At 29.8% G+C, this 23,107-nt stretch overlaps 2 protein-coding genes across 3 annotated transcripts; one reads left to right on the forward strand and one right to left on the reverse strand.

Annotated features, from left to right (window-relative positions):
* The first annotated feature begins 6,502 nt into the window (after positions 1–6,502).
* Positions 6,503–13,939, forward strand: LOC126676850 (protein SCAR2-like). 2 transcript variants are annotated; one of them, XM_050371172.1, is made up of 9 exons: positions 6,503–6,811; positions 7,291–7,454; positions 8,190–8,313; positions 8,411–8,531; positions 9,501–9,559; positions 9,663–13,035; positions 13,128–13,214; positions 13,319–13,432; positions 13,511–13,939. In XM_050371172.1, the coding sequence occupies exons 1-9, from the start codon at positions 6,657–6,659 to the stop codon at positions 13,562–13,564; spliced, it is 4,251 nt and encodes a 1,416-aa protein (XP_050227129.1). In that variant the 5' UTR covers positions 6,503–6,656; the 3' UTR covers positions 13,565–13,939. The 2 variants fall into 2 exon arrangements, with proteins under 2 accessions (XP_050227129.1, XP_050227120.1); XM_050371163.2 differs by having other exon boundaries at positions 6,504–6,811; positions 9,498–9,559.
* Positions 13,940–14,176: 237 nt separating this feature from the next.
* On the reverse strand, positions 14,177–17,035 carry LOC126676864 (PLAT domain-containing protein 2-like). The gene is made up of 2 exons (XM_050371182.2): positions 16,925–17,035; positions 14,177–14,811 (listed from the first exon to the last, which is right to left on the reverse strand). The coding sequence occupies exons 1-2, from the start codon at positions 16,988–16,990 to the stop codon at positions 14,353–14,355; spliced, it is 525 nt and encodes a 174-aa protein (XP_050227139.1). The 5' UTR covers positions 16,991–17,035; the 3' UTR covers positions 14,177–14,352.
* Positions 17,036–23,107: the final 6,072 nt, after the last annotated feature.

Genomic DNA, 23,107 nt, shown 5'->3' on the forward strand with positions numbered 1-23,107 from the left:
GTTTCAAAATCAGCACATCCAAACTCTTTTGAAATTTCAAATGCAGTAAGAGGGGGTGAGTTATGACTGTTTTAAAAAATTAACTTTTTTCCCTAACCGAGATAGATTCATCGAAGAAGAAGATCAAAGTACAAGCATGAAAGTCATATAACAAGTAAAGATATGGGTTTTCAAAAACTCTAATCTAACAATTAAATATGAAACAATAAAAAATAGAAGTAAAAGATAATAATCGGAAAAAAATTAAGCTTACATCCCGCTAACATGCCATCTTGTCACACAACGATGAACGAAGTCCCGTTAATACGGGGTTATTGACTTGAATCTTGTTGGACTATGCTGATAAACCACTTGAATCTTTTAAAGTTTCAAACTTTTTTAATTGTTCTTCAAAGTGAATCAAAAGGATAGAAGATCGCCAACTACATAAAACAAATATTAATTAAAAACACCAAATAAAATATAATATTGAAAATCTTCAATATTTTAAATATTCATGAATCGTCATCCAAATAAAAAAAATTAACATGCAAAGCCAAAAAGCTTCAAAAAATTTTATTCGGATCATAGATCCTTAACATGCAAATCAGAAAACTTCAAAATGATAGAAAATTTTAAAAAGTTTTTAAAATAAATAACCAACAAAAACATAAGAATTAGAATTGACCCTTTTTTTAAATTAGGGCTATCTTCCCTTCTTTTTTTTTTTCATTTTGTTATTCTCAAATTTCTCTTCCTCTCTGTCTCTTTTCTCAAATCTCTTTTTAAGAAGCCGTCGCCTTTTAGATCTACGAGTAAAAAAAATCGGCGTTTTTTCGGTGGTTTTTCGACGTCTTTCTTCCGGTGATATTCTCAACGTCATCTTTTTTCTGTTGGTTTCCTTGACGTCATCTTTTTTTTAATGATATTTTTGATATCGTTTTTTTTTTTGCTGGTTTTCTCAACGTCGTCTTTTAAAAATTTTGTGACTGTTTAAATTTTTTAGATTTTTTGAGATTTTTAATTTTTTGTACACAGATTATTATAGATCTATTGTTCTCTTATTAATTTAATCGTTCTATTGTTTATATAATTTTTCTCTTATTCATATAATTTTTCTCTTGTTCATATAATTATTCTCTTACATTTAATGCTACTGATTTTGTACAAAACGAATAATTTATGTTTTTATGATGTTATTGTGGTGTTTTTATGGCGTTTTTGCTACTGATTTTGTAAACAACGAATTGATTTATGTTTTTTATGGTGTTTTTACACTAAAAAATTATACAATACACCATAAAAATACTATATAAACACCATAGAAAATACACTATAAATATACTATAAAACACCACCAGAAAATACAAAAGAATAAAAAACAATTACAAAAAAAGACATAAAATGTAAAAATAAAAAAATAAAAAAATTTGAAATTAAATAAAAAAGGCACGAGATAAAGAGAGGTCCAAAAATCAGATACCGTTATAATCATGTTTCAAAAAATAATAATTTGAGAATTTCCTCTATTTATTACTTCTTTTATTTTCTTTAAATTTCATTTTTTAAAAGAAAAAAAATTATCAAATAATTGTCTATTTTAAATTTTAATGACAAATCTTCAAAAAGTTTCATTGCTATCATTTATTTGAATTAGTGAAATAGAGATAATACTTTTTTAAAATATTAATTTTTAGTTATGCAAGGCAACTTTTGTCATTTTAATAAATATTTAATATTTTTTAATATTTATAATTTGTTAAAAAAGACATTTAAAAGAATATAGAGAGGTATTTTGAATGATTAATTATCGTATATATCATTACTAATTAAAATAAAATAAATAAAAATTATTTAACAAATTATTTTTTATTAATAAGAGTGAATATGATATCCACTCTGTTCCATTTAAAAAGTTTTATTTTTCTTTTTAAATGTCTCATTTAAAATATAACTTTCTATTTTTAGTCACATTAATAATTTGTTTATTCCTTCTTTAATTTTTGAAATGTAAGAGTAATATTTTAGACATAATTTACAAGATATTATCAATAGAGTTAAATGAAAAAAAAAACAATTTTTTTTTCTTATTATGTATGAAATATAATTAATTTTAGACAGATGAAGCATTTTTTACAAATTATTGTATTTTATTTAAATATACAAAATTTTAACTTTTTTTATATATTTTTGAGTTATTTATAAATTTAGGAGAAAAGAAGTAAATAAATACTTATCAATAAATCAAAGATAGATTGTTTTTCTATGTTTCCCTTGACATTTACCTGAGTCATAAATAAAATTTAATGAGCATTAAATTATAGCCTTTCATAGTTACCTAATCTGTTCGAGAAAGTGATGGTGCAAATGAGCAGTTCTATCACAGGTCCACCATTTGGAGTCTTATTGCTCCTCTCAGTCAACGTACTGAATATATGATAGTGGCAGCAAAATGTAGTTTTAAACCCCTCCACTAAAATTTTTTGAATTCAATTTTTTTTTATCGTAGATACTGGATTATAGTATACATAAGCTTTTAAATTTTTAATTTATAGTCATTGAAATTTAGATTTTGTATATCATGAATTGATTTATGTTTTTATGGTATTCTTATGGTGTATTTACACTAAAAAAACCATATAATACAAGGCCAAACACATATTTAGGTCCCTGCACTATCATTTTTTTCCAACTTAAGTCCCTGAACTATAAAACATTTAAAATAAGTCCCTGCACTATCAAAAGTCTCTGATTTAAGTCCCTCCATGTCATTCCGTTAGAGAGTGAGATACAAACGCATGACTCTGAGATTGGTTGTAGTTAAAATTTATAAATTTAAAATTTTGAGTCCCTACACTATAATTTTTTTACCATTTGAGTCCTTGCACTATAAATCTAACTTAAATTTTTAATTACTCAAAATTAATTAATTCGAAATAAATTAATTTAGTTAAATTAAAATAAATTTTTTAAAAATATGATATTTTAAAGATTGCGAGGTAGACGAACAGTTTTTTAATATATTTAATTTTTTATAAAAATAAAAAAATTAATTGTATAAAATAAAAATTTATTTTATTTAATTAAATTAATAAATTTTAGATAATTAAAATTTTAAATTAAAATGCAAAAAATTTATTGATGGTCGGAGATGATTTTAGCTTTGGAAATGCTAAAAAATTTTAATAACATTAAAAAAGAAAAGAAAAGAAAATAAAAATATTATTAATATTATTTAAATTATGTGATAGAAAGACTTAAAATTGATGTTTCTAATAGTGTAAGAACTCAATTTGGAAAAAAATGATAGCGCAGAGACCAAAATAGCATTTTTGATATGTAATTGTTAACGTCATCCACGTTCCGTTAACTTGCGCAACGATAGGGACTTAAAATAGATGTTTTTGATAGTGTAGGGACTTAGTTTAAACGTTTTATAGTTCAGGGATTTAAGTTGGAAAAGAGTGATAGTACAGGGACCCAAATATGTGTTTGGCCTATAATACAATAAAAACATCATAAATAGTAAATACTCTATAAGAAACAGGATAAAGGGTCACTTTCCCACCATTCCTAACTTGCGTTAAAATATTAAAAAAAGTCCAAAACTAAAAAATGGGATCACCTGTACGATGAACTTGTGTAAATTTGGTTAAAAAGCTCGCCACTCTCATCCTAGAGAATGAAACACATTCTCCGACTTTTGATGTTGGTTTGTTGACAAAGTGGTTTTTAATGAAAAAACGTTTAAAAAAATCATAAATATTTTTTGATTTTTAAAATTAACACATAATAATATTTTAAAATTTAATCCGTTTTAATTTAAAACTTTATATATCAAATTAATTTTAATTAAAAATAAAGAGAACCAATTTGTACTTTTTACAAAACACATTTAATTTTTTTTTTAGATATGAGCAGCTGCCAGACTTCTTTTTTGGCGGCCGTCCATCGACGACGAGCTTTGTTTTTGAAGCTCGTCTCTGTAACAGAGACGAACCCAGATGTGTTCATCTCTATTATAGAGACGATGATGGTTTCTGTAACAAAAACAAACCCAGATGGGTTTGTCTCTGTTACAGAGACTAGTTGGTCTCCGTTAGATGGGTTCGTCTTCAACAGAAACATAATATGTTTCTCAGAGACGAGCTTAGATGGGTTCGCCTCCTTACAGAGACGATGATGTTCTCTAGATGGGTTCGTCTTTGTTACAGAGACCAGTTGGTCTCCGTTGAAGAAGAACCCAGATGGGTTAGTCTCCAACAAAGACGGGATCCGTTTTTTGAAGGCCAGTGATTGGTGGAATTTGGACGGTTAGAGTTTTATGTTAATAGGATTAAGTGTTTAATTAGAGTAGAATAATTAGAGTTAAGTATAAAGTTAATTTTTAGAATTTGAAATTTCGCGCTCTAGTTAAAGTCAGATGTCAACAAAAGAGGCTTTTTGATCCGGTTTACACAAATTCAGGATATAAGTGAGTCGGTTTTGCTATTTTGGAATTTTTTTGATACTTTGACACAAGTTCTAGGGTGAAAGTGATTCTTTGTTCATAAAAACACTATAAAACCTTAAGGCGCATGTAAATTAGTAAGGCGTTCTCCCGGCTTAAGTCAGGTTGCGGGTTCGAACCGTACTCATGTATGCAGCCGTTAAAAAATTTGGGTCAGAGCTTTGCCACCCGTAAGGAACCTACCTGACTCGATTGGAGATTAGTCTGAATGTGAAAGGCTTAAAGGTATCGTTTCATAATTAAAACCCGTTCAAGACACCTCATGGTCAAACTAAAACAAACATAAAAACACTATAAAAAATATCATAAAATATATCATAAAAACACTATTAAAAATAACAACAATAAATACGAAAAAATAAAAAAGATATATAACGTAAAAATGTATTTTTGAAATTAAAAAACTAAATAAATTTATTTTGGTAAATAAAAAATATATAAGATGATAAAGGATCCAAAATCTGAAAAGCGCAGTAATTATATTTTAAAAACAGATAACTTGATTTTATTTCAATAATAAATGTAACTAATAACATCATAAAATACTTATATATTATAAACTCAAACTACACCTATAATGACATCATTTTTACATCATTTAGTAAAATGAAAATGGAAATTGAAAAAGAAGAAAAAAAAAGATAATGCAAACATCTATATGTGCACATCTCTATTACTATAGCTTCATCGAATTATTACACTTGAGTAGGCTACTTAAAGTATATAATTTTGTTTTACACTTCTCAATTCTTTTTCAAATCCTTATTGATTATTAAATGGAAAGGTTCATTTGCTTATACTCAAAGCCAATTTTTGTTTTCTTTTACAATTTGCAACCCTGAAAACTCCCCACATGATGATTATGAATTGGTGTTAGCAAACGGCAAGCTTGATTAGAAACCCGCTAATTTAACTAAAATTAAATAAATCTATATCTTTATAACTAATCTGACCAAATTATTGTTCTTAATTGAAATTGATTTAGTTAAAATTTAAAAGTAACCAATCAAATTAATCAATAAATTCGCTCATATTAATAAAAATATAAATAATAATTAGATATAAAATATAAAATATTCAAATCAACTAAAATATTTAACTAAACTAAAATAAAGTACTTAATATTTGACTGTTATTATGCTCAATAATTTTTATATTAAGGAAAAAACCTCAACAAAATTGGTTAGCATGTCTATTTTTAAAAATTTGGCTAAAATTTTAGAATATAATAAAAGATGAAAATTATACCAGACATGTGTTTTAATATTTAATTTTGAGAGCTCATTGAAGATGATGTTTGAATGAATTATGAATATAAAATTTCAATAAATCAAAATATACAGCGTCTAATCGAAGGAATTTGTTTTGGACAATTGAAGAGCAGAGAGCACTGGCGGAAAAATTCAATCCACGACCAAACAGTTTCTGTCTAGCGTTTATGTCGTTTAAATTATAGCCCATTGGTAATCGAAAGAGTTTTATTAATTACAATTTTAACATCAATAATTTTTTCATTGTTATGGTATAAAATGATAGTACTTTAACGAGATTCACGACTTGATCATCTCCTCTTGATTAATATCTTATTGTATTTTTTATTAATTTTATAATTATTGGTTGGATTAAAATTTAAAAGATTTTATGCTAACTTTTGTAACATAATTCATAAAAAAAAAAACTTTTGTAACATAATTTTATATATTTGTACATTAATTATCTTTTAATTAATTTCATTTTTAAAAAATAAAAAAAACTCGAGAAAGTGATGTATAATTATAAAAAAAATGCGCGTGAAATCCAATAAAACAAAAGAAAATAACATGATCCAATACAAGAAGCGCATCACAAGCGGCACGATGTCCGCCAATTAAAACGACAACTCCCTTATTTATTCCCCGCACCGTTTCACTCAATTCTCATCAATTTTTTCCCCATTATTTTAATCCACAATTAAATTTAACAAACTAAAAATAAAATAATAAATTATGACAGGTATATTAATACTCTCTCTCTCTCATTTCTTCACAGACTATCACAAGACTGTCTCCACGTCTTGTCTGGTCCTGCTCTATTCTATGCATTCACATCAAATTTCCAATTCTCAGTTAATATTTTCTTTTAATCGGAACTTCAAAGAGAATTTTGTTAGGGTTTCGTGCGGAGGAAGATGCCGTTGGCCAGGTATGAGATAAGAAATGAGTACGAATTGGCCGATCCGGAGCTTTATAGAGCTGCTGATAAGGATGATCCTGAAGCTCTTTTGGAAGGCGTTTCCATGGCCGGCCTCGTCGGCGTCTTGCGCCAGCTCGGCGACTTAGCCGAGTCAGTACAATTTCTAATTTATATATTTTGGATTAGAGTGTGTGGAATGCTGCTAGTTTACTTATAGATTAATTTTTTCTTTGAATATTTTTTTCTTCAATTTTTCTGTTGCTAAAGTGAGTAGTTGAGTGTTTTTTTTAATTAGGAAATTAATGGAAATTTGAGTGTGTTTTTGTTTATTGCTATATAAAATTTAGATTTATGCTAAATTTTAGGGTCTGTTTGTTTGATTCAATTCTAGTGTAGAATTCATTTCGTTTCGTTTCTAAATGAATTTTATTTGAAAAATGAATTCTTTTGTTTGGCATCCTGAATTTTATATATGGAATTAATTTTAAATTTTAAGTTTATAAATTTATCTCTTATGATTTCTCATTTATTCAATAATATCACTGAATTTTATCCTTCTCTAACTATTTGTAGGACTTTGGAATTGTTCAATAAGATTTTTTTGATTGGTTATTTCTTGTGGTTGTCAGATTTGCTGCTGAGGTATTCCATGATTTGCATGAAGAAGTCATGGTAACTGCAGCTAGAGGCCATGGCCTTATGGCTCGTGTTCAGCAACTTGAGGCTGAAGTTCCTTCAATTGAGAAAGCATTTCTCTCTCAAACTGATCAGTCGCAATTCTTCAGTAATGCAGGTTAGAAATTGTCTACATTTTTATTTTAGTGTATTTATCTGATGCTGGTGAGGTCATAGAGTTAATTGGACTCATGAAGCACACAAAGAGAACATTTACAAGCTGTTTCCTGGGCATTCTTTTTTTGCCAAATGTTATCTGGGCATTGAAACTTTTCCTTTTGGTGGTTGTGCTGATTTGAGATTGTGAGAAGCATTAATGTTGGATGTGTTCCTCATTTGTCACAAAAATTACCAAAGACTTTAGTTCATTTAACAATTTGAGCTAAGAAAGATGTATTGCCATTTTTAGATAGACAGAAATGAATCATGTCCTTGAGTTGAGAAATGATGACTGTCAAAATTGTTAGGCTGGTCTGCATGCACGTAGACGCATTGTGTGTTTACCTTGTAATAGAATGCTCTGTAAGACTCCTATACTGCATCAGTTTTTTTTCTGAGTGTTTATCCTATACATTGGTTGTGCCATGTCATATTTACAACAAGCCAATGAGCATTTGTGATTGAGAATCTTTTAATTACTTAATTTTTTTATTATTAACTTTTCCACATGGCTAACACACCATTAGTTTGTTGCACGAATGACATGGCGCAACGGTTGCGTGCGATAATTTTTCATTTTTTCTGCAAGAATTGATTGGACATTCTGGAATCTTAGGCCTCTCTCATCTAAAGAACTAACATGTTAGTTTTCTATTTAAAAATCACTTTTATTAATTGTATAATCTTGTTGTAGGTGCTGATTGGCATCCTAATTTGCACATGGAACAAAATCTGATCACTCGTGGAGACTTGCCTCGTTTTGTAATGGATTCTTATGAAGAATGCCGAGGTCCCCCACGCTTATTCCTTCTGGATAAGTATGAGCTCTAGATTTTATTAATTAATTGTGATGTTCGAGTTAAAGGAATTTATCTGTTGATTAGAGTAACAATTACAATTATTTGGATTTGATAGATTTGATGTTGCTGGTGCTGGAGCATGTTTGAAGCGTTACACTGATCCGTCATTATTTAAAGTTGAAACAGCATCTTCCGGCATGGAATTTCAGAGAGAGAAGAAAAGTCGAAAAGTGAAGGTATGCAATCAAAATGACTATCACTATATCAGGTGATATGATTGGTATGTGCACATTCATGTTAATATTTGTCAGCATAGGTCATTCTAATTTTATATGAGCAAATGGTCTCTGTTTGAGAATTTGGTTATGTTGGACCTGATTTTATCTGAGTGAATTTTGTTGAAATACCGATGGTAATCCCACGCATTCATATTTATAGCTTATAACAGACAAACAGACCAAATCTTCATACTTGGTAATCTTCTGAAACTTGGGTTTATGATAGTAAAATACTAAAATATGTTCTCTTCCCTGTTCTTCAATTTGGGACAATTATGTATTTTTATTGACTTAGCTTTTTGTTCTTCATCTTTTGTCTTCTGATTTTTTTTTCCTGGTATTTTGGGTTTGTTAAATCCTTGCTAGATTTCTATGGTTCTTGCTATTTAGCTTGTAAACAGCAATTTTAGGACAGCTTTCAGGCTCAACTTTGAATCTCAAATGTAGAGGGATTTGCAGTTGGGTTGGACACTTGGAAGTTCTTAGTGATCTTTAATTTTGTAGAAAATGTGATAGATTTTAATAGCCAACATAAAACGAAATAAAAACCATAATTTCTTTTTTCATGCGACTGTTGTTGGTGGAGGTGCTCATGTTATGTTTAGTCTACCTCTTATATTATGTCATCAGATTAGAGACAATATGTATTTACATCAGTGTTAATTGGTAACATTGGAGCAGATATACTTATAAAGTTTGAGCTATTCTATTCAATATAACAGAATTAGGACCCAAACTGCTACTAGTTTTCAGTCAATAGGATGGATAGAAACTCAACTCTTCAGCTATTGATGAATAAAATAATGCCTCAAACTGTCAATTTTAGGCTTCCTAAGGCTGTGTCAGTCTTCGTTATTTCCAAACTCTAATGTTGCATCAATGCTTAAAAATTGAAATGTAAAATTTGGTCTTTTATCCTTGTAGAAGAAAGGATCGCGGTGGAAGAATGGAGAAACCCCGGAAGTCATGCCACCATCTCATGCCAAGTGAGGCTTTTATCCATAAATTTGTGTAATGGGTCATTTTGCATGAGTTGCCCACTTCTATTTATGGTTGATTGGTTATATAATTTATTGTCAAATAGTGCAGATTGCATCAGTTATTTTTGGAGGAGCGTGTTGAAAATGGTCATTCTGACCCTGCACGTCTTGTAAAGTTGAAGCGAAGGCAACTAAATGGGTCTCCATTTGATCTGAAATCTGGAAGAAGTTGCATGGAGAAGTTACTTGGGACTCCTTCACCTGAACACAAAGCAGTCTATGAGGTTTCTGTTAATCAGTCACCATTGAAATTGACATTGGACAATTGTAGTGAATTAGGGCTTGATCTACTGGAGATTGGCACCATAAGTCCTGCAAGAAACTCATCACAAGGAAGGGAAAGCACAGCTTCATCTCCCATTGCACAAGAAGTTGTGCTGAAATCTTTTACGAACGAATTGGATGAGGAGGTTTTTACTAGAGATGTAGTAAAGGTCCCTGACCCAATATTTAATGGTGAGGATGACACATCCCTTCATATCACTCACAAGATGGCAATTGATGAATTGGCTGTTGATGGGGATAGAAAGACAGAAAGTGTAGATGGGGACCAATCTGATGACTTGATGAGTGAGGTCGACAACTATATGGATGCTCTTACTACCATTGAGTCGGAACTGGAAACAGATAATGATTACAAACCTAAAAATAATCTGGGTTTCTGGAAGGTTGGGAAAAAAGGGAGAGGTTCTGATGCCAAAGATGAATATGTGGATTTACGGGCTATCTTTTCTGATTCTCAGTCATTCGGAAATTCTTCTGTATCTGATGATGGGAAAAGTTCATTTAAGAAAGGTAGATCTAGTTTCTCCTACTCTGATTCTCTTAGCAATGTGGCTGAGAATGCAGCATCTGATAGTGAAGAGGCAGTGAAAGTGTCCCCTTCTGAAAATTGTGCAGCAGAGACTCTGGATTCACCATTGGACCATCCATCAGAGAATGTAGGAACCCTATCTAGTGAAGCTATAGTTCACAATAGTACGTATAATGAGGAAGATGCAGTTCGTGAGACTGTAGAAGCAACGCGTAGTTCTTGTCCTTCAGATTTGAATTCGTCTCCACCTTCAATTTCTGTTGCAGATTCAATCATGGCTCCCTCAGAGGAGACTGTGATAGATAAACCATCCTATGAGCGCATTAATCTTGCTCCTGAAACACTGAACGATGACCAAAATGGCAAGGATTTGCAGGATTCCTCCATAATCTTACCTATAGAAGAGGTGGATCATGGAGATCGGTCAAATTTGTCATATATGGAAAAGGAAGGTGATGAAGATTTTGTGAATGCAATGCTTGAAACAGACAATGGAGATGGATTTTTGGATAAAAATTTGGTTGAAGGGAATCTTAACTCTCCAAAATCATTTATTTCACTATCAAAGGAGCAGTTCCAGTTCCCAGTTTCTTCAGAAGTTATTGCGGATACGGTTGTCACAGAAATGTCCGAGAGCATAACTCTTGTAAATCCTGTTGAAGTAGATACTGAAGTAAATGATGCCGGTTTAGCAGCAGGAGTTGACTCGGAAATGTTAACTGGAGTGGTGGAACCTCCTAAGGTTGATAGCTTTAAGGCGCAGCAATACTCAGACATGGCAGTTAATATTTCAGAAGATGAGCCTGAATTGACAAAGGTAGATATTAAAGTGGCTGCAATTGGTGGGGTTACTGTCCCGTCCGAGAACCAATCCAATCATACAGATGTAAATTTGGATGAGGATGTGGTTGTATCTCCCGTCTCTGTTGCTACTTGTTCTAATGAGGGCGTCAGTGATGCTAATTGTTTGGCTTCAGATTTTGTTGGCTCTCTATCCGGTAATGGTGTAGATATTCAAGAATGTTTTTCCGCGAATCAGGATCCTCATCAGAAACGATTGCACTACGATGAATTAGTTTTACCAGAATTCTGTACAGAATTAGAGGAACAGAAGGAAGTAAAAGAATTGGAAGTTGCTTTTACAGATCTGGAGTCTGGTCCACAACAATCAGTCTCTGATAGCCAGTCCAATGTAGATGTGCTTGAACATGTTCAGGAGTCAGCTCTCCCTGATGAAACACAAGACAGAAACACATCTTATGTTACTAACATCACCATTCTTCCATCCTCAGAATTCAACAACCAGAAGACAGAGTGTTACTTGAGGCATTCTGTAGATTGTAGTGAAGATGCTGCAAGTTCGCCTACCTGTTATCTGCCAGAGGCAGAAACTGCTTTAGCACACTCGGTGGAGTTGCAGGATGGTCAAAATCTTGCAGAATCTTCTTTTGCAGCCAGGGAGGAAGTTAATTCTGAGTCATCTGTTCCTCAGAATTTATATATTTGTGATCATGCAGAGCCTGGAATGCTTTCAGAGCAATCACTGGAATTGCAATCTAATAAACATGATGCAGGGTGTTCGCATGCAAACGAAAGAATTTCCAAGTTGTCTGATCGGATGTCTGAAAACATAGAGGGCCTGGATGCTTCTCCCAATTTAGCAGCTCTTCCAAGCCAAGAACTTTTAGTGCAATCAGCAGGTCAGGAAACCAATAATACTGTGCTTTCAGAGACTCCATTTAAATCTGTATTTCCCAGCTTTGGCCCAGTCCGTCAAAGTTTGGAGGAGGTGCCACCACTGCCACCCTTACCTCCTATGCAATGGAGGTTAGGGAAGTTTCCACCTGCTCCACAGGCTTCACAGGAAGAATGGACTGATTGGGGTCATGGCACTCCCTTTCCAACGCAGTCATTTATAACATACGAGCACTTTCAAGCTGAAGCTGTATCATCAGGTGGAGAGAGTATGCAGCCGTCAAACCCGTTCTTATATGTCAATTCAGGAGATATTCAGAGGTCAGAACACTTGTCTGCAGAGTCAATGGAAAGTTCCTTGCAGCCAATATCCCAGTCACCTGAGATGCCGACAGTTGCTAGAGATGCAAAATATACGCATGATAGTCGCCCACTGGAGGGAGTACAATCTTTAAACCCGTTCCTGAATTCATCAGATATAAATCATTTGGGGTCTGATGATGATTTGATGGCATCAAGAGAAAACCCAATAGGATCAAGTTCAGAGACATTATCATCAGCGGCAACTCAAAAACACGCAGAAACGGATCGTGATCCTGAACCCTTAGATGGCCGACAAATCAAGAACTTGAACCAAGTTATACCTGAATCTATTTCAGAGGCAAAGATACCTGAGAACAGTTCGCAAAATGTAAGAGAAGAAAACAATTATGTTGACAAGTCTGCATCGCCCTCCACCAGACTGGAACACCAGCCTCAGCAAGATTTAGTTACTTTGCACGGAGAAACAACATGGTCACAGAGTACATTAGCATTTCCACCAAATTATGCAGTTGGAAAGCCAAATGGGAGCAAGATTCCTCGCCCTCGGAATCCTCTCATCGATGCTGTTGTTGCACATGATAAAAGCAAGGTATAGTCTTTTATTCTGTTTTACTTAAACTGTTTCTCTAATGTCTTATGCCTGCAGCAGTGTCATGTTCTAATTTTTTTGTACCTTTTCAGTTAAAGAAGGTAACAGAACGAATCTGTCCTCAAGTTGCACCAAACATAGATGAAAGAGATTCGTTACTAGAACAGATACGAGCCAAGGTCAAGCCTCAAAAATTATTTTATATTTTCTTCACTTATTTTTCCAATTTTAGGTACAACATTATTTCGAGGACTTAAAATTTTTTCCCTGCTTCTGGCTGCAGTCCTTCAGCTTGAAGCCCGCAACAGTGACAAGGCCTAGTATGCAGGGAATTCATGGACCAAAAACTAATTTGAAGGTTGCTGCCATATTGGAGAAAGCAAATCAAATTCGACAGGTTTTTCTCTTTCTTTCTCCCCTAACTCTGTCTGTATCTGAGAACAAACTTATAATTTGCAATTATTTTGCAAAATAGGCATTTGCTGGAAGTGATGAAGATGATGATTCAGACAGCTGGAGTGATTCTTGAGAAAAATTATCATTTACCGGTTGATAAAGCCTTGAGTTGCTGTAGATACATCTTTATTCTCCCCTAGAGTGAATTGCGGCATCTGCAATCCGGGATATTTTTTTCCTCTATATACTATAATCATGTATAGGCTCGCCTTTCTCCTCCTGTGTTTTCCGTGTCACACATTTGTCGTAGTGAATAGTGTTCGAATGTCGCCTGTGCTCTTACCTCGGGAAGGGTGGAATGGAAATCTGGAAGAAGAGCTAAACGGCTAAATTGTATGTATTGCTGTATACTTGTCTCAGTATCTTGATAAGATGTAAAATGTGCTGAAGTGGCATAAATTTTGAGGTGTAGCGAAACTTCTAATGAAATTTTGTTATACCGGTATAATAGCTTACGTGATTCTTTACTGTAATTAAGAATATACTGGCACCATTGCTTTGTATTGCACTCTCCTTATTGCCAGCTGAAAAAGTGTGATCAACATGATGAAACATTGCTAAGGATTGATTGGAGTTGATAAATGTTAACTCCTTTTTGGGAAGAAATTTCTAAATATGAGGTATGAGTTTTGAAGTGTTCGAGAAATCTTTTGTTTTCCTCGTACCTCAATCCACCACATATATATGTAACAAGCAGCAATAACTCGTACATAAAGCTTAACTATAATTCTTACATATAGTTGCAAGTAAAGTAAAGCAAATCCACACATCCACATCTCCGATAAAGGAAGATGTAAACATATTTATTTTCAAACTCAACACACAAAACAAAACATCACACATTTTCAAAGAACCAGACGATCACACGGTTGCATCAACAAGAGACCCGATTCCCACATCACTTTTAATCAGATGGTTGTCGTTAGGACATAAATCCCTACAAGTAGATAACAGGTACGGTGGCTCATCATCGGCAAGCCACTGTTCCACTTCGAAATATTTCTTGGTCGGTGTTATCGGACCTCCAGAAGTTTCGATTTGAACATAGCTAACAAACCAGCCGGGATAGTCACCGCTATTATCATGGCTCAGTTTAATATAACAGACCGGAGTAGGGAAGCAGGGTCCGGTGTAACTGAAAAGGTCCAAATTGCCATTCTCAAAATAGTCATGACCAGCCCCCATAAGGCCATATTTCTCGAGGTTAGGAATGTAAATAGCAGGATCCTCTAGGCTGGACAGCTTAAGGCTTACCACTGCGTCTGTTCCTGCATGACTCTTTGTTCCTGTTTTTACTGATATCGAATATGTGCATCTCTCCTGCAAATATTTTATCCATTAGAATGAATACAAAAATATTTTTTTGTTTTCATGGTAAATTGATTTGTTTTATCCATAAATTATATCGTCTAGTTTATTTTTCTAAAAATATTTATTTGTTAATTTTTAATAAATAGAAATAGATAATATTTAAAGTGTGTCTAGTTCTACTTGGATTGCTTATATGTATATATTAATTTGATTGATCCAATTATGAAAGAGAAACTTCAAAATTTTGATCGAATTAGAATTTAGATAGAAAAAGTGATGAAAATACTTCATTTTTAAAAATAATATGATTCCTTACCTCAAAACGGAACAAATATAGAAAATATTCACTTTTTTTGTTTTAAATTTTTTACTCTTCTAATAACCCTTTAACCTCATTACTTCATTGCAAATACTCTTTCTTCTTCTAATAGTAGTTATTTTCTTATTCTGTTTTTATATTTTTTCTTTGTTCTTCCTCCGCTGCTCCTCTGAAACTGTAAATTTGTCTTGTTTTAATTTGCTTGATGATTTTAGTTTTTCAGATCTAAAAAAATTACTCTAGAACTTATTTGTACAATTTTTATTTTCTTTTTCTTTAATTCTCTAAAATATTTTTTCTAAATTGTGATTTAAAGAGAGATCAATAAAATAAATTTTAATATTGATTTTTGATATTTTTTTCAATTTGGAATTAATTACAAATGATTATTTTCAATTTTAGATCTAAAAAATTGTATAAAAGACAATTTTCTGCAGAAAAATAATTTTATGCAAAAAAGACAATGTTTTGATTATTATATAGGTATCATAATGTTATCATATAGGTATAGTAATATTATCATATAATAATATTTTATGATAAGGTTATGTTAAAATATGTAAAATATTTTTGCATTATACGGTTGTGATAATATATGATAAAAAATTATGATAAAGTCCATCATGTTAATGTTACGATAATATTTATGATACTGTTATAATAAAGTACATTATGATAATGTTATGATAATATTTATAATATTGTTACGATAATATTTATGATACTGTTATGATAAAGTACATTATGATAATGTTATGATAATATTTATAATATTGTTATGAAAATAGGTTATGATAATAGTATGATAAGGTTATGACAATAGTATGATAAAGTATGTAAAATAATTTTACAGAAAGATTATGATGATAATATTTATGATACCAATATGATAACGGAGTAAAATTATAAATTTTAAAATTCCTAGAGTAAAAAACACAAAGTTGGAAAGAATGTGAGGTATTTTTTTTAACTTTTCGGTGTTGAGATAAAAAAATAAAAAAAACTTATTTAGGTAAATACGTAAAGGGTGACGTTATTGTCAGAGTAACATTTGATAATGATAGAGTAAACTGTTTTATTTTAATAAAATCATATTCCTTTATTGATAATATAAAAATGAATTCAAAATAAAGAAAAGGTACTTTATCAAAATAAAGCATACTCACTCCGTCTCAAAACTATAGTCCATTTTTTCTTTTCACACAGTTTAAAAAATACAATTAATGCTCTAACTTTTTACAAATTTATCTTCATTTTTTCTATCATATCCTTATTAAATGTTATGACTATAGACTAATAGCAATAAATGATATACTTTAAATAAGGACAATATGTAAAATAAACACTCTAAACTGTGATTTATAAAGAAAGTGAACTATTGTTTTGGAACAAAAAAGGAAAGTGGACTATTGTTTTGAGACGGAGGGAATAGTACTTTGTTATTATCAATTATTGTACTGGAAATAGCGCCACCCATACATAAACTTCCCATTAAAATATATCTATTCTAATTTGTAGAACTGACTGATCAAACTGCTGAATTTAGTCTCAAATTTATTTAACAAAATAATCAAAACTCCGGTTAAAAAAATTATTATGCTCATTTTTATATATATTACATACACTATTATAAACATTTAAATCCATGAAACCAAATCAGATGTATATTTTTTATTTTTGTTAAACAACCTATATATGGCTTAACCGATGAAAAAACAAACAAAAAAAGATAGACAGATTTATAAATTTATAAATTTATTATTTAAAAAGATTAAGAATGTTAGATTGTTGTTAGGAACTTACCGAAAGGACAACGCTCAAGAAACCGATACAGATGAGAAATGAGAGAATGAAAGAAGCAGTAGTCATTTTTGTTCTCTGCTGGTTGGAGCTCTATATGCATGCTATTTGCTGTTTTAGGTATCCATATTTATAGAGCTGCTTTTCAAGTAGAAAATATAAAATTTATTCTTTAATCTTGGCTTAATTTTTTCAATAATAATTGATAAATTACGATCCGAAATGTCCTCCAGTATCTCTAAAGAAAGAGCAAACGAAGGTCAGAAGGGTTCACCGGCTGTCCACTCCGATGCTCAAGTCAGTTTGAGTAGAGAAAAGAAAAGAGAAAAGATATAAAAAAAGATTAAACGTGAGAATAGAGTCGTACCTTAAAATTTACATATAAGATGGTTTATATAGTCACCTATGCAAACTTCTCCTCTTCTTTCTCTGATTTCCACTTTTCTGTTTGATTTAGGTGGCCGATTCAGTTACACCTCAAGTGGTGTGTCAGGTGCAAACTGCGTGGGGAACATTCTCGTTCATCAGCAAATGTGTTGTGGTTCCCCCAAGATCATCTCTCACGTGTGATGATATTTTTCTGATATCTCGGGCGAGCGGACAACGGGCACCCTTGCATGGATTCGGAATTGATCGGCTGATATAGAGATTCCGAGCTAGTGTTCAACTGACTGTACTTTCGTGTTGTGCCCATACCGAGATATGGAACTGTCGAGCTATCGTCTATATTTATGGTTCTAGGCTATTCTCGTGGCATGCAGGTTATCATTGCTCCGAGCTATCTTGAGGAGCAATGTTTCGGACTGTTCGCAAGTCGGTATCTTACAGGGTTACCATATATCTCGGCTAGTCGATGCTTAACTTAGCAATACTCGATTTCATCAACTTGCTCCGCCCATATTATATGTTATCTCTATGTTATCAATAATCATGATTTTTTTAATTAGTAAAATAATTTTATATATCTATAACTTTCATCCTTTTGATAGAAAAATCCCAAAAAATAATTAGAACCATTTCATCAGTCAATCTGATGAGTTGAGAAAGTTAATTATATCAAAATTTCAATTCAATTAAAGTTATGTATTTTTCTTTAACTTGACTAATCTAGTAAACCACATAAATAATCCATGTCATATGATCAAATTTATTCTGAATTTAATTATTTTATTTTGTAAAATTAACGGATGAAACAGTTAACTTTTTTTAAAAGATATGTCAATATTAAAAACTTCAAAGTTATGAATATAAAATTATATTAATAATAATTTATCTGAATTTTGTTTTCTTTCATTCATCTTTTTATAGAAAGAGATGATTTATTTTGTGAATTATTGAAAGCGAGTCATTTTTCCTAGACATTTATTTTTCTTATCTTTTTTAATTTTTTATATGTTGTGGTGCAGCTTGTGGTGATATGTGAAGCTGATTTACTGTTATGTGGCTTTAAAGATTTTTAATCGTTTAGGTTTAGGTTTTGTTGAGTTTAAATAAACTGTTTATGGCGATTGAGTTTTTATTAGAGCATCGATTTCTAATTATTCTATTGCAAGCTCTGTTTGATATTAATGAACTAAACATCATTCTTATGTAGACATAAACATTTATCGAATCATATAACTGTTCTATTTTTAGATATATCTCTATTTTACTATTTATTTATTCAATTGTTTACTCTATTTCTTTTTTAATTTATTTATTTTAAATACCTTAATTTCAAAAATTTACTTTTTTACTTTATTTTTTTATTATTTTTAGTTATACTCTTAATTAGCAAAATAATTTATTTGCAATTTTATTCTCCTTCTTTTAAACATATGCATGTCTCTTTTTTTCTCTTTTTTCGTTTTTTTCTTCTCTTTTTCCCGTATTATTTTTTCTCTCTTCTTTTTCTTCTTTTCCTTTTTTCTGCAACTTTTTTTTTCTTCGTCTTTTTCATTTCTGCTTTTTCTACTTTCCACTATGTAACTTTCTTGCACTGGAAAAACTATGTTATGGATCTCCCGCTTTAAGTGTGGATTATTCCGGATAACATTATACAATTTAATTAATTATTCTTAGGCCAAATGACTAAAAAATGCCAAAACTTTTATGAAAATTTCACAAAAGCTCAAATCTTTCAATTTTATTTAATTTGTCCTGAAATGCATGATTTTATTTCAGTAATATCCAATTACACAATTTTGCTCATGTGGCACTGATGTGCGGCATTGCCACATCAGCGCCACGTAGGCGCCAAATGAGTAAAATCATATACTTGGATATTATTAAAATAAAATTATACGTTTCATGACAAATTAGATAAAATTAAAAAATTTGGACTTTTGTGAAATTTTCTTCAAAGATTTGATCTTTTTTTATCACTTCGCATTATTTTTACGAGTTTTAATAATTACATCTAAGCACTGAATAAAAAAAATTGATACATATGTTTTGAAATATTAATAATTGATAAAAAAAATACTTTGATGATGAAGATATAAAACTATGAAATTAAAGTTTTCATCTAATAAAACGAAAAAACACATAACTGCAATAATAGAGATGAAGACGATGGACAACTAAGAGTCTCCATCAAATATTAGAAGCAATAATAAAATTAAAGTTAAAAATGATTATCTTATGATCAAAATATCGAACATATAATCCTTGTTAATAGTTATTTAATTATTTTAATATTTAAATATAAAATAAAATAAATTTATATTCATTTATTACCATTATTTGCCACAAGTAAAATCTAATAGTAGTCAGTGGTTAGATTTTTTTTTAAATCGGTTTTAAACTCCTTAAATTTAAAACTGAGACCTCAAGAATGCACTAAAATACCATAACCACTTGAGCTACAGACATTTGAGACCATTATAGTCGATTATCAATGAAGATATTAAATTTTTTTTAGTAAAAACAAAATTGAGGTAGACATCATTGACAATTTATATCCATTCAAGTTTCAAATATTATAGATATCTATGGGTGATTCGTTAAATTATAAAATTATGATCCAAATTTTGTTTACTAATTCAATTTTTAAAAAATAAATAAATTATTTAAATTAAAGTTGCATGTCGTAAAAAGAAGAGACTAATGGTTCACATCAGTCCATAGCTTTTTTGCTTTCACTTATTCTTATATGTTTTCTATTTTTTAAAAAACAATTGGGTGTGAAACACATGTTTGCTACAAGAAACTAAATTTATTTTCTTTTACTCTTTTCTAATAATTCTTATTAATAATTTTGATCTTTTATTTATAAAAAAATCTTATAAAAAAATGTGTTTTTCTAAAAAAAAACAAAATGTGTGTTTAATGTATAATTTAACTCCTAAATTATATCACTTTATTCTATCTCTTTAACTATATTTTTTTATCGGCCTAATTTCTTAAAAAAACCCAACCTTTTAACTCTTTTTTAATCCTACCCCGACGTTAAAAATTCACTAATTTTACCCTATTTTGTATTTTTCTGTTTTAATTGTACTCTGAAATATTAAATTGATGTTTTTTTCTATTTGGAAAAAAAAATACGTTCTCCGTGTCTAGCATATTTTAATTGTATATGTTTAAAATTTGTTTAGATTTAGTTAAATTAATTAAGAATTTAAATTAGTTTTAATTTGATTATGGTTTTTAGTTAGTTTTTAAAAATAAAGGACTTACTTGTATTTTTTTTAAATAGAAATAAATTTAATTTTGTCTCTGGACTTATTTAATTGAATGATTTCATTTTTTAAATAAATAAATTGTCAAAAATTAAAATATTAAAGTATAATTGAAAAGAGAAAATGTGAAATAGAGTAAAATTGACCACTTTGCAACGTCATGGTAGAATTAAATAGGGACTAAAAGATCGAATTTTTTTAAGCATTAGGCCTTTTTTTTATCACACCTAAATTTTTAATTTTTGCTGATTTAATTTCCTAATGAGCGTGTGAATAACATGAAAATACATATCAGACTTTGACCCCTAAACTATATTTTTAACCTATAGCACTCCTTAACTTTTCTTTCCTACTGAATGTTTAAATTTTTTATTTATTTTCCAATTTAACATTTAAATAATATATTAATTTTAAAAGAGGTATAACTATAGCCCTCATATTTATACTAAAGATCAATATTTTTTATGTATTGTTTGATCTGAAAATTCATTTAATATCATAAAAGTAAAGTAAATTTATCTATTCTATAAATATCGTTTCGTAAAAACTAAAAAGATAAATTCTGTTTGTCATTGTTGAAATGGAAAATATATGTTTATATGTACAAAAAGTTATAGTATCATAAAATTACTTGATTAGCTTTAAATTTTGTTTTTTTTTCAATTTCCACCATAGTCGACTAGTTACGAAAAATATTATTAAAATTTGAAATAGATAGTTTATAAAACCCCATATTAGCGAGTATAAATTTATTTCACGTGCTTCTAAATATTATGTTAGACATAATATGGCTGAAATTTAGGTAATTGCATTCTTGAAAGGCTAAATGAGCAAAAAAAAAAATTAATTGTGCAATAGTAAAATAATAATTAAAGGGTGTTATAGATCAAATAACATATTTTAACGGTTAATTATATACTTTTAATTATCCTTCACGCGCTTAGCCATGTTGGACAAAAAGAGATCAGAAGTTAAATAATTTTTATTATTGAGAGGTTAAACCAGGAAAAAAAGGATAAATCAATTATTAAGTCTTTAAATTATACGTTTTTTGATTAACTAGTCCCTAATTTAAATTTTGTCTTTTTTCTGATCCCTAAATTTATAAGAAAAACATGTTTTAAATCTTTTCTTTAAGAGCGTGTGATTCACGCTCCAAAACTGGCGAGTTTTTGTTAAAAAAAATCTCACATAACTAAAGAAATTTATGATAAGAGCCATTAAAGAACTTGAAGATACGTATTTCCTAAATTTAGGGACCGAAAGAGACGATTTAATTTAAAAAAACAATTAATTAAAAGACGTATATTTTAATGATCTAATAACGGGTTAAGGAAAAAAGAAATAATTAAAAAGTATCAATATTTAAAATTGTACTTGGGAGTTAAAGTAAAAGAGATGTATGACGTGTTAAAGCGGAAAGAGCATTCGTCAAGATCTATTTCATTTTAGTTTTACCATTGATTAAAGTTGACTGAAAACAATGGAGAATGTTACTTTTTAGAATTGATATTATATTTCACTTTTTAGGATTGATATTAATGGTTTTTAACAAATTGAAGCTTCCACGTATTTTATGATTTATATTTTTGTAGTTTTTATTTAAAAATTAAATAATACTCCCTCCGTCCCACTTTAGAAGTCCCATTTGACTTTACACACAGATTAAGAAAATATTAATTATTCTTGTCTTTTCATGTTTTTTCATGTTTTACCCCTATTAATGATAGTGGAATTTTCCATAAAACTCTTTTAAGATAACTAAAATAAGGGTAAAATGGGGTATTCAATGGAAAAATATTCTAAAAATAGTAATGGGACTTTTTAAATGGGACATCCCAAAATAGAATATGGGACTTTTTAAACGGGACGGAGGGAGTACAGTTTTCTATTTTAATTTTCGTTAACGGTTAAGTCTTTTGGTAAATTTTAAAGGTTAGTCAATTAAGTCAAAATAAACAAATTTAATTTTAAATTCATCTTTAAATTCATATTTTAACACATCTAAACAAAGATATTATTATTATTATCAGATATCTTAAATTAATGACTTTAATTTAATTTTTTAATTTTTTTTTGTTTTTTTTTTGAATATATAAGTATTTTAATTTCCAAACTATTTTAATTAATTAAATAAAAAAATTGAAAAAATTGAAAGTAAGAAAAACTAAATAACTTTAATTTATTAAGCCATTAAATTTTATAAAATTATAATTTATATTTATGTCAAAAATAAATTTAAGGACTAAACTGAAATTATAATTTCTTAAACTAAGTTATTTGACTTGGTTTACTAATACTTACAATGGAAAGAAGACTAAACAGTTGACAGAAATAAAAGTGAATGATCCGATTATTTGGTTTTCAAATATGGGAGACGGAAGTGTGAATTTATGGCTTATATAAGATGTCTCATAGTAATTTTTTAAAAATTTGTAAATAACGGCATGACTTAGTAATTTAAGTTCAAAATATACTGAGCAATTTTTTTTGGACAAGTTATATTGAGCAAGTTGCTCTGACA

Source organism: Mercurialis annua, linkage group LG1-X, assembly GCF_937616625.2.
Source record: "Mercurialis annua linkage group LG1-X, ddMerAnnu1.2, whole genome shotgun sequence".
Lineage (NCBI taxonomy): Eukaryota > Viridiplantae > Streptophyta > Magnoliopsida > Malpighiales > Euphorbiaceae > Mercurialis > Mercurialis annua.

Excerpts from the sequence above, each read along its gene's own strand:
- LOC126676850 (XM_050371163.2), top strand. The coding sequence starts at position 6,657 with ATGCCGTTGGCCAGGTATGAGATAAGAAATGAGTACGAATTGGCCGAT. Across the intron at positions 8,314-8,410 it reads CGCTTATTCCTTCTGGATAA|ATTTGATGTTGCTGGTGCTG; the intron begins GTATGAGCTCTA and ends TGGATTTGATAG. Across the intron at positions 13,215-13,318 it reads TAGAACAGATACGAGCCAAG|TCCTTCAGCTTGAAGCCCGC; the intron begins GTCAAGCCTCAA and ends TTCTGGCTGCAG.
- LOC126676864 (XM_050371182.2), bottom strand. The coding sequence starts at position 16,990 with ATGACTACTGCTTCTTTCATTCTCTCATTTCTCATCTGTATCGGTTTC. Across the intron at positions 14,812-16,924 it reads TCTTGAGCGTTGTCCTTTCG|GAGAGATGCACATATTCGAT; the intron begins GTAAGTTCCTAA and ends AAATATTTGCAG.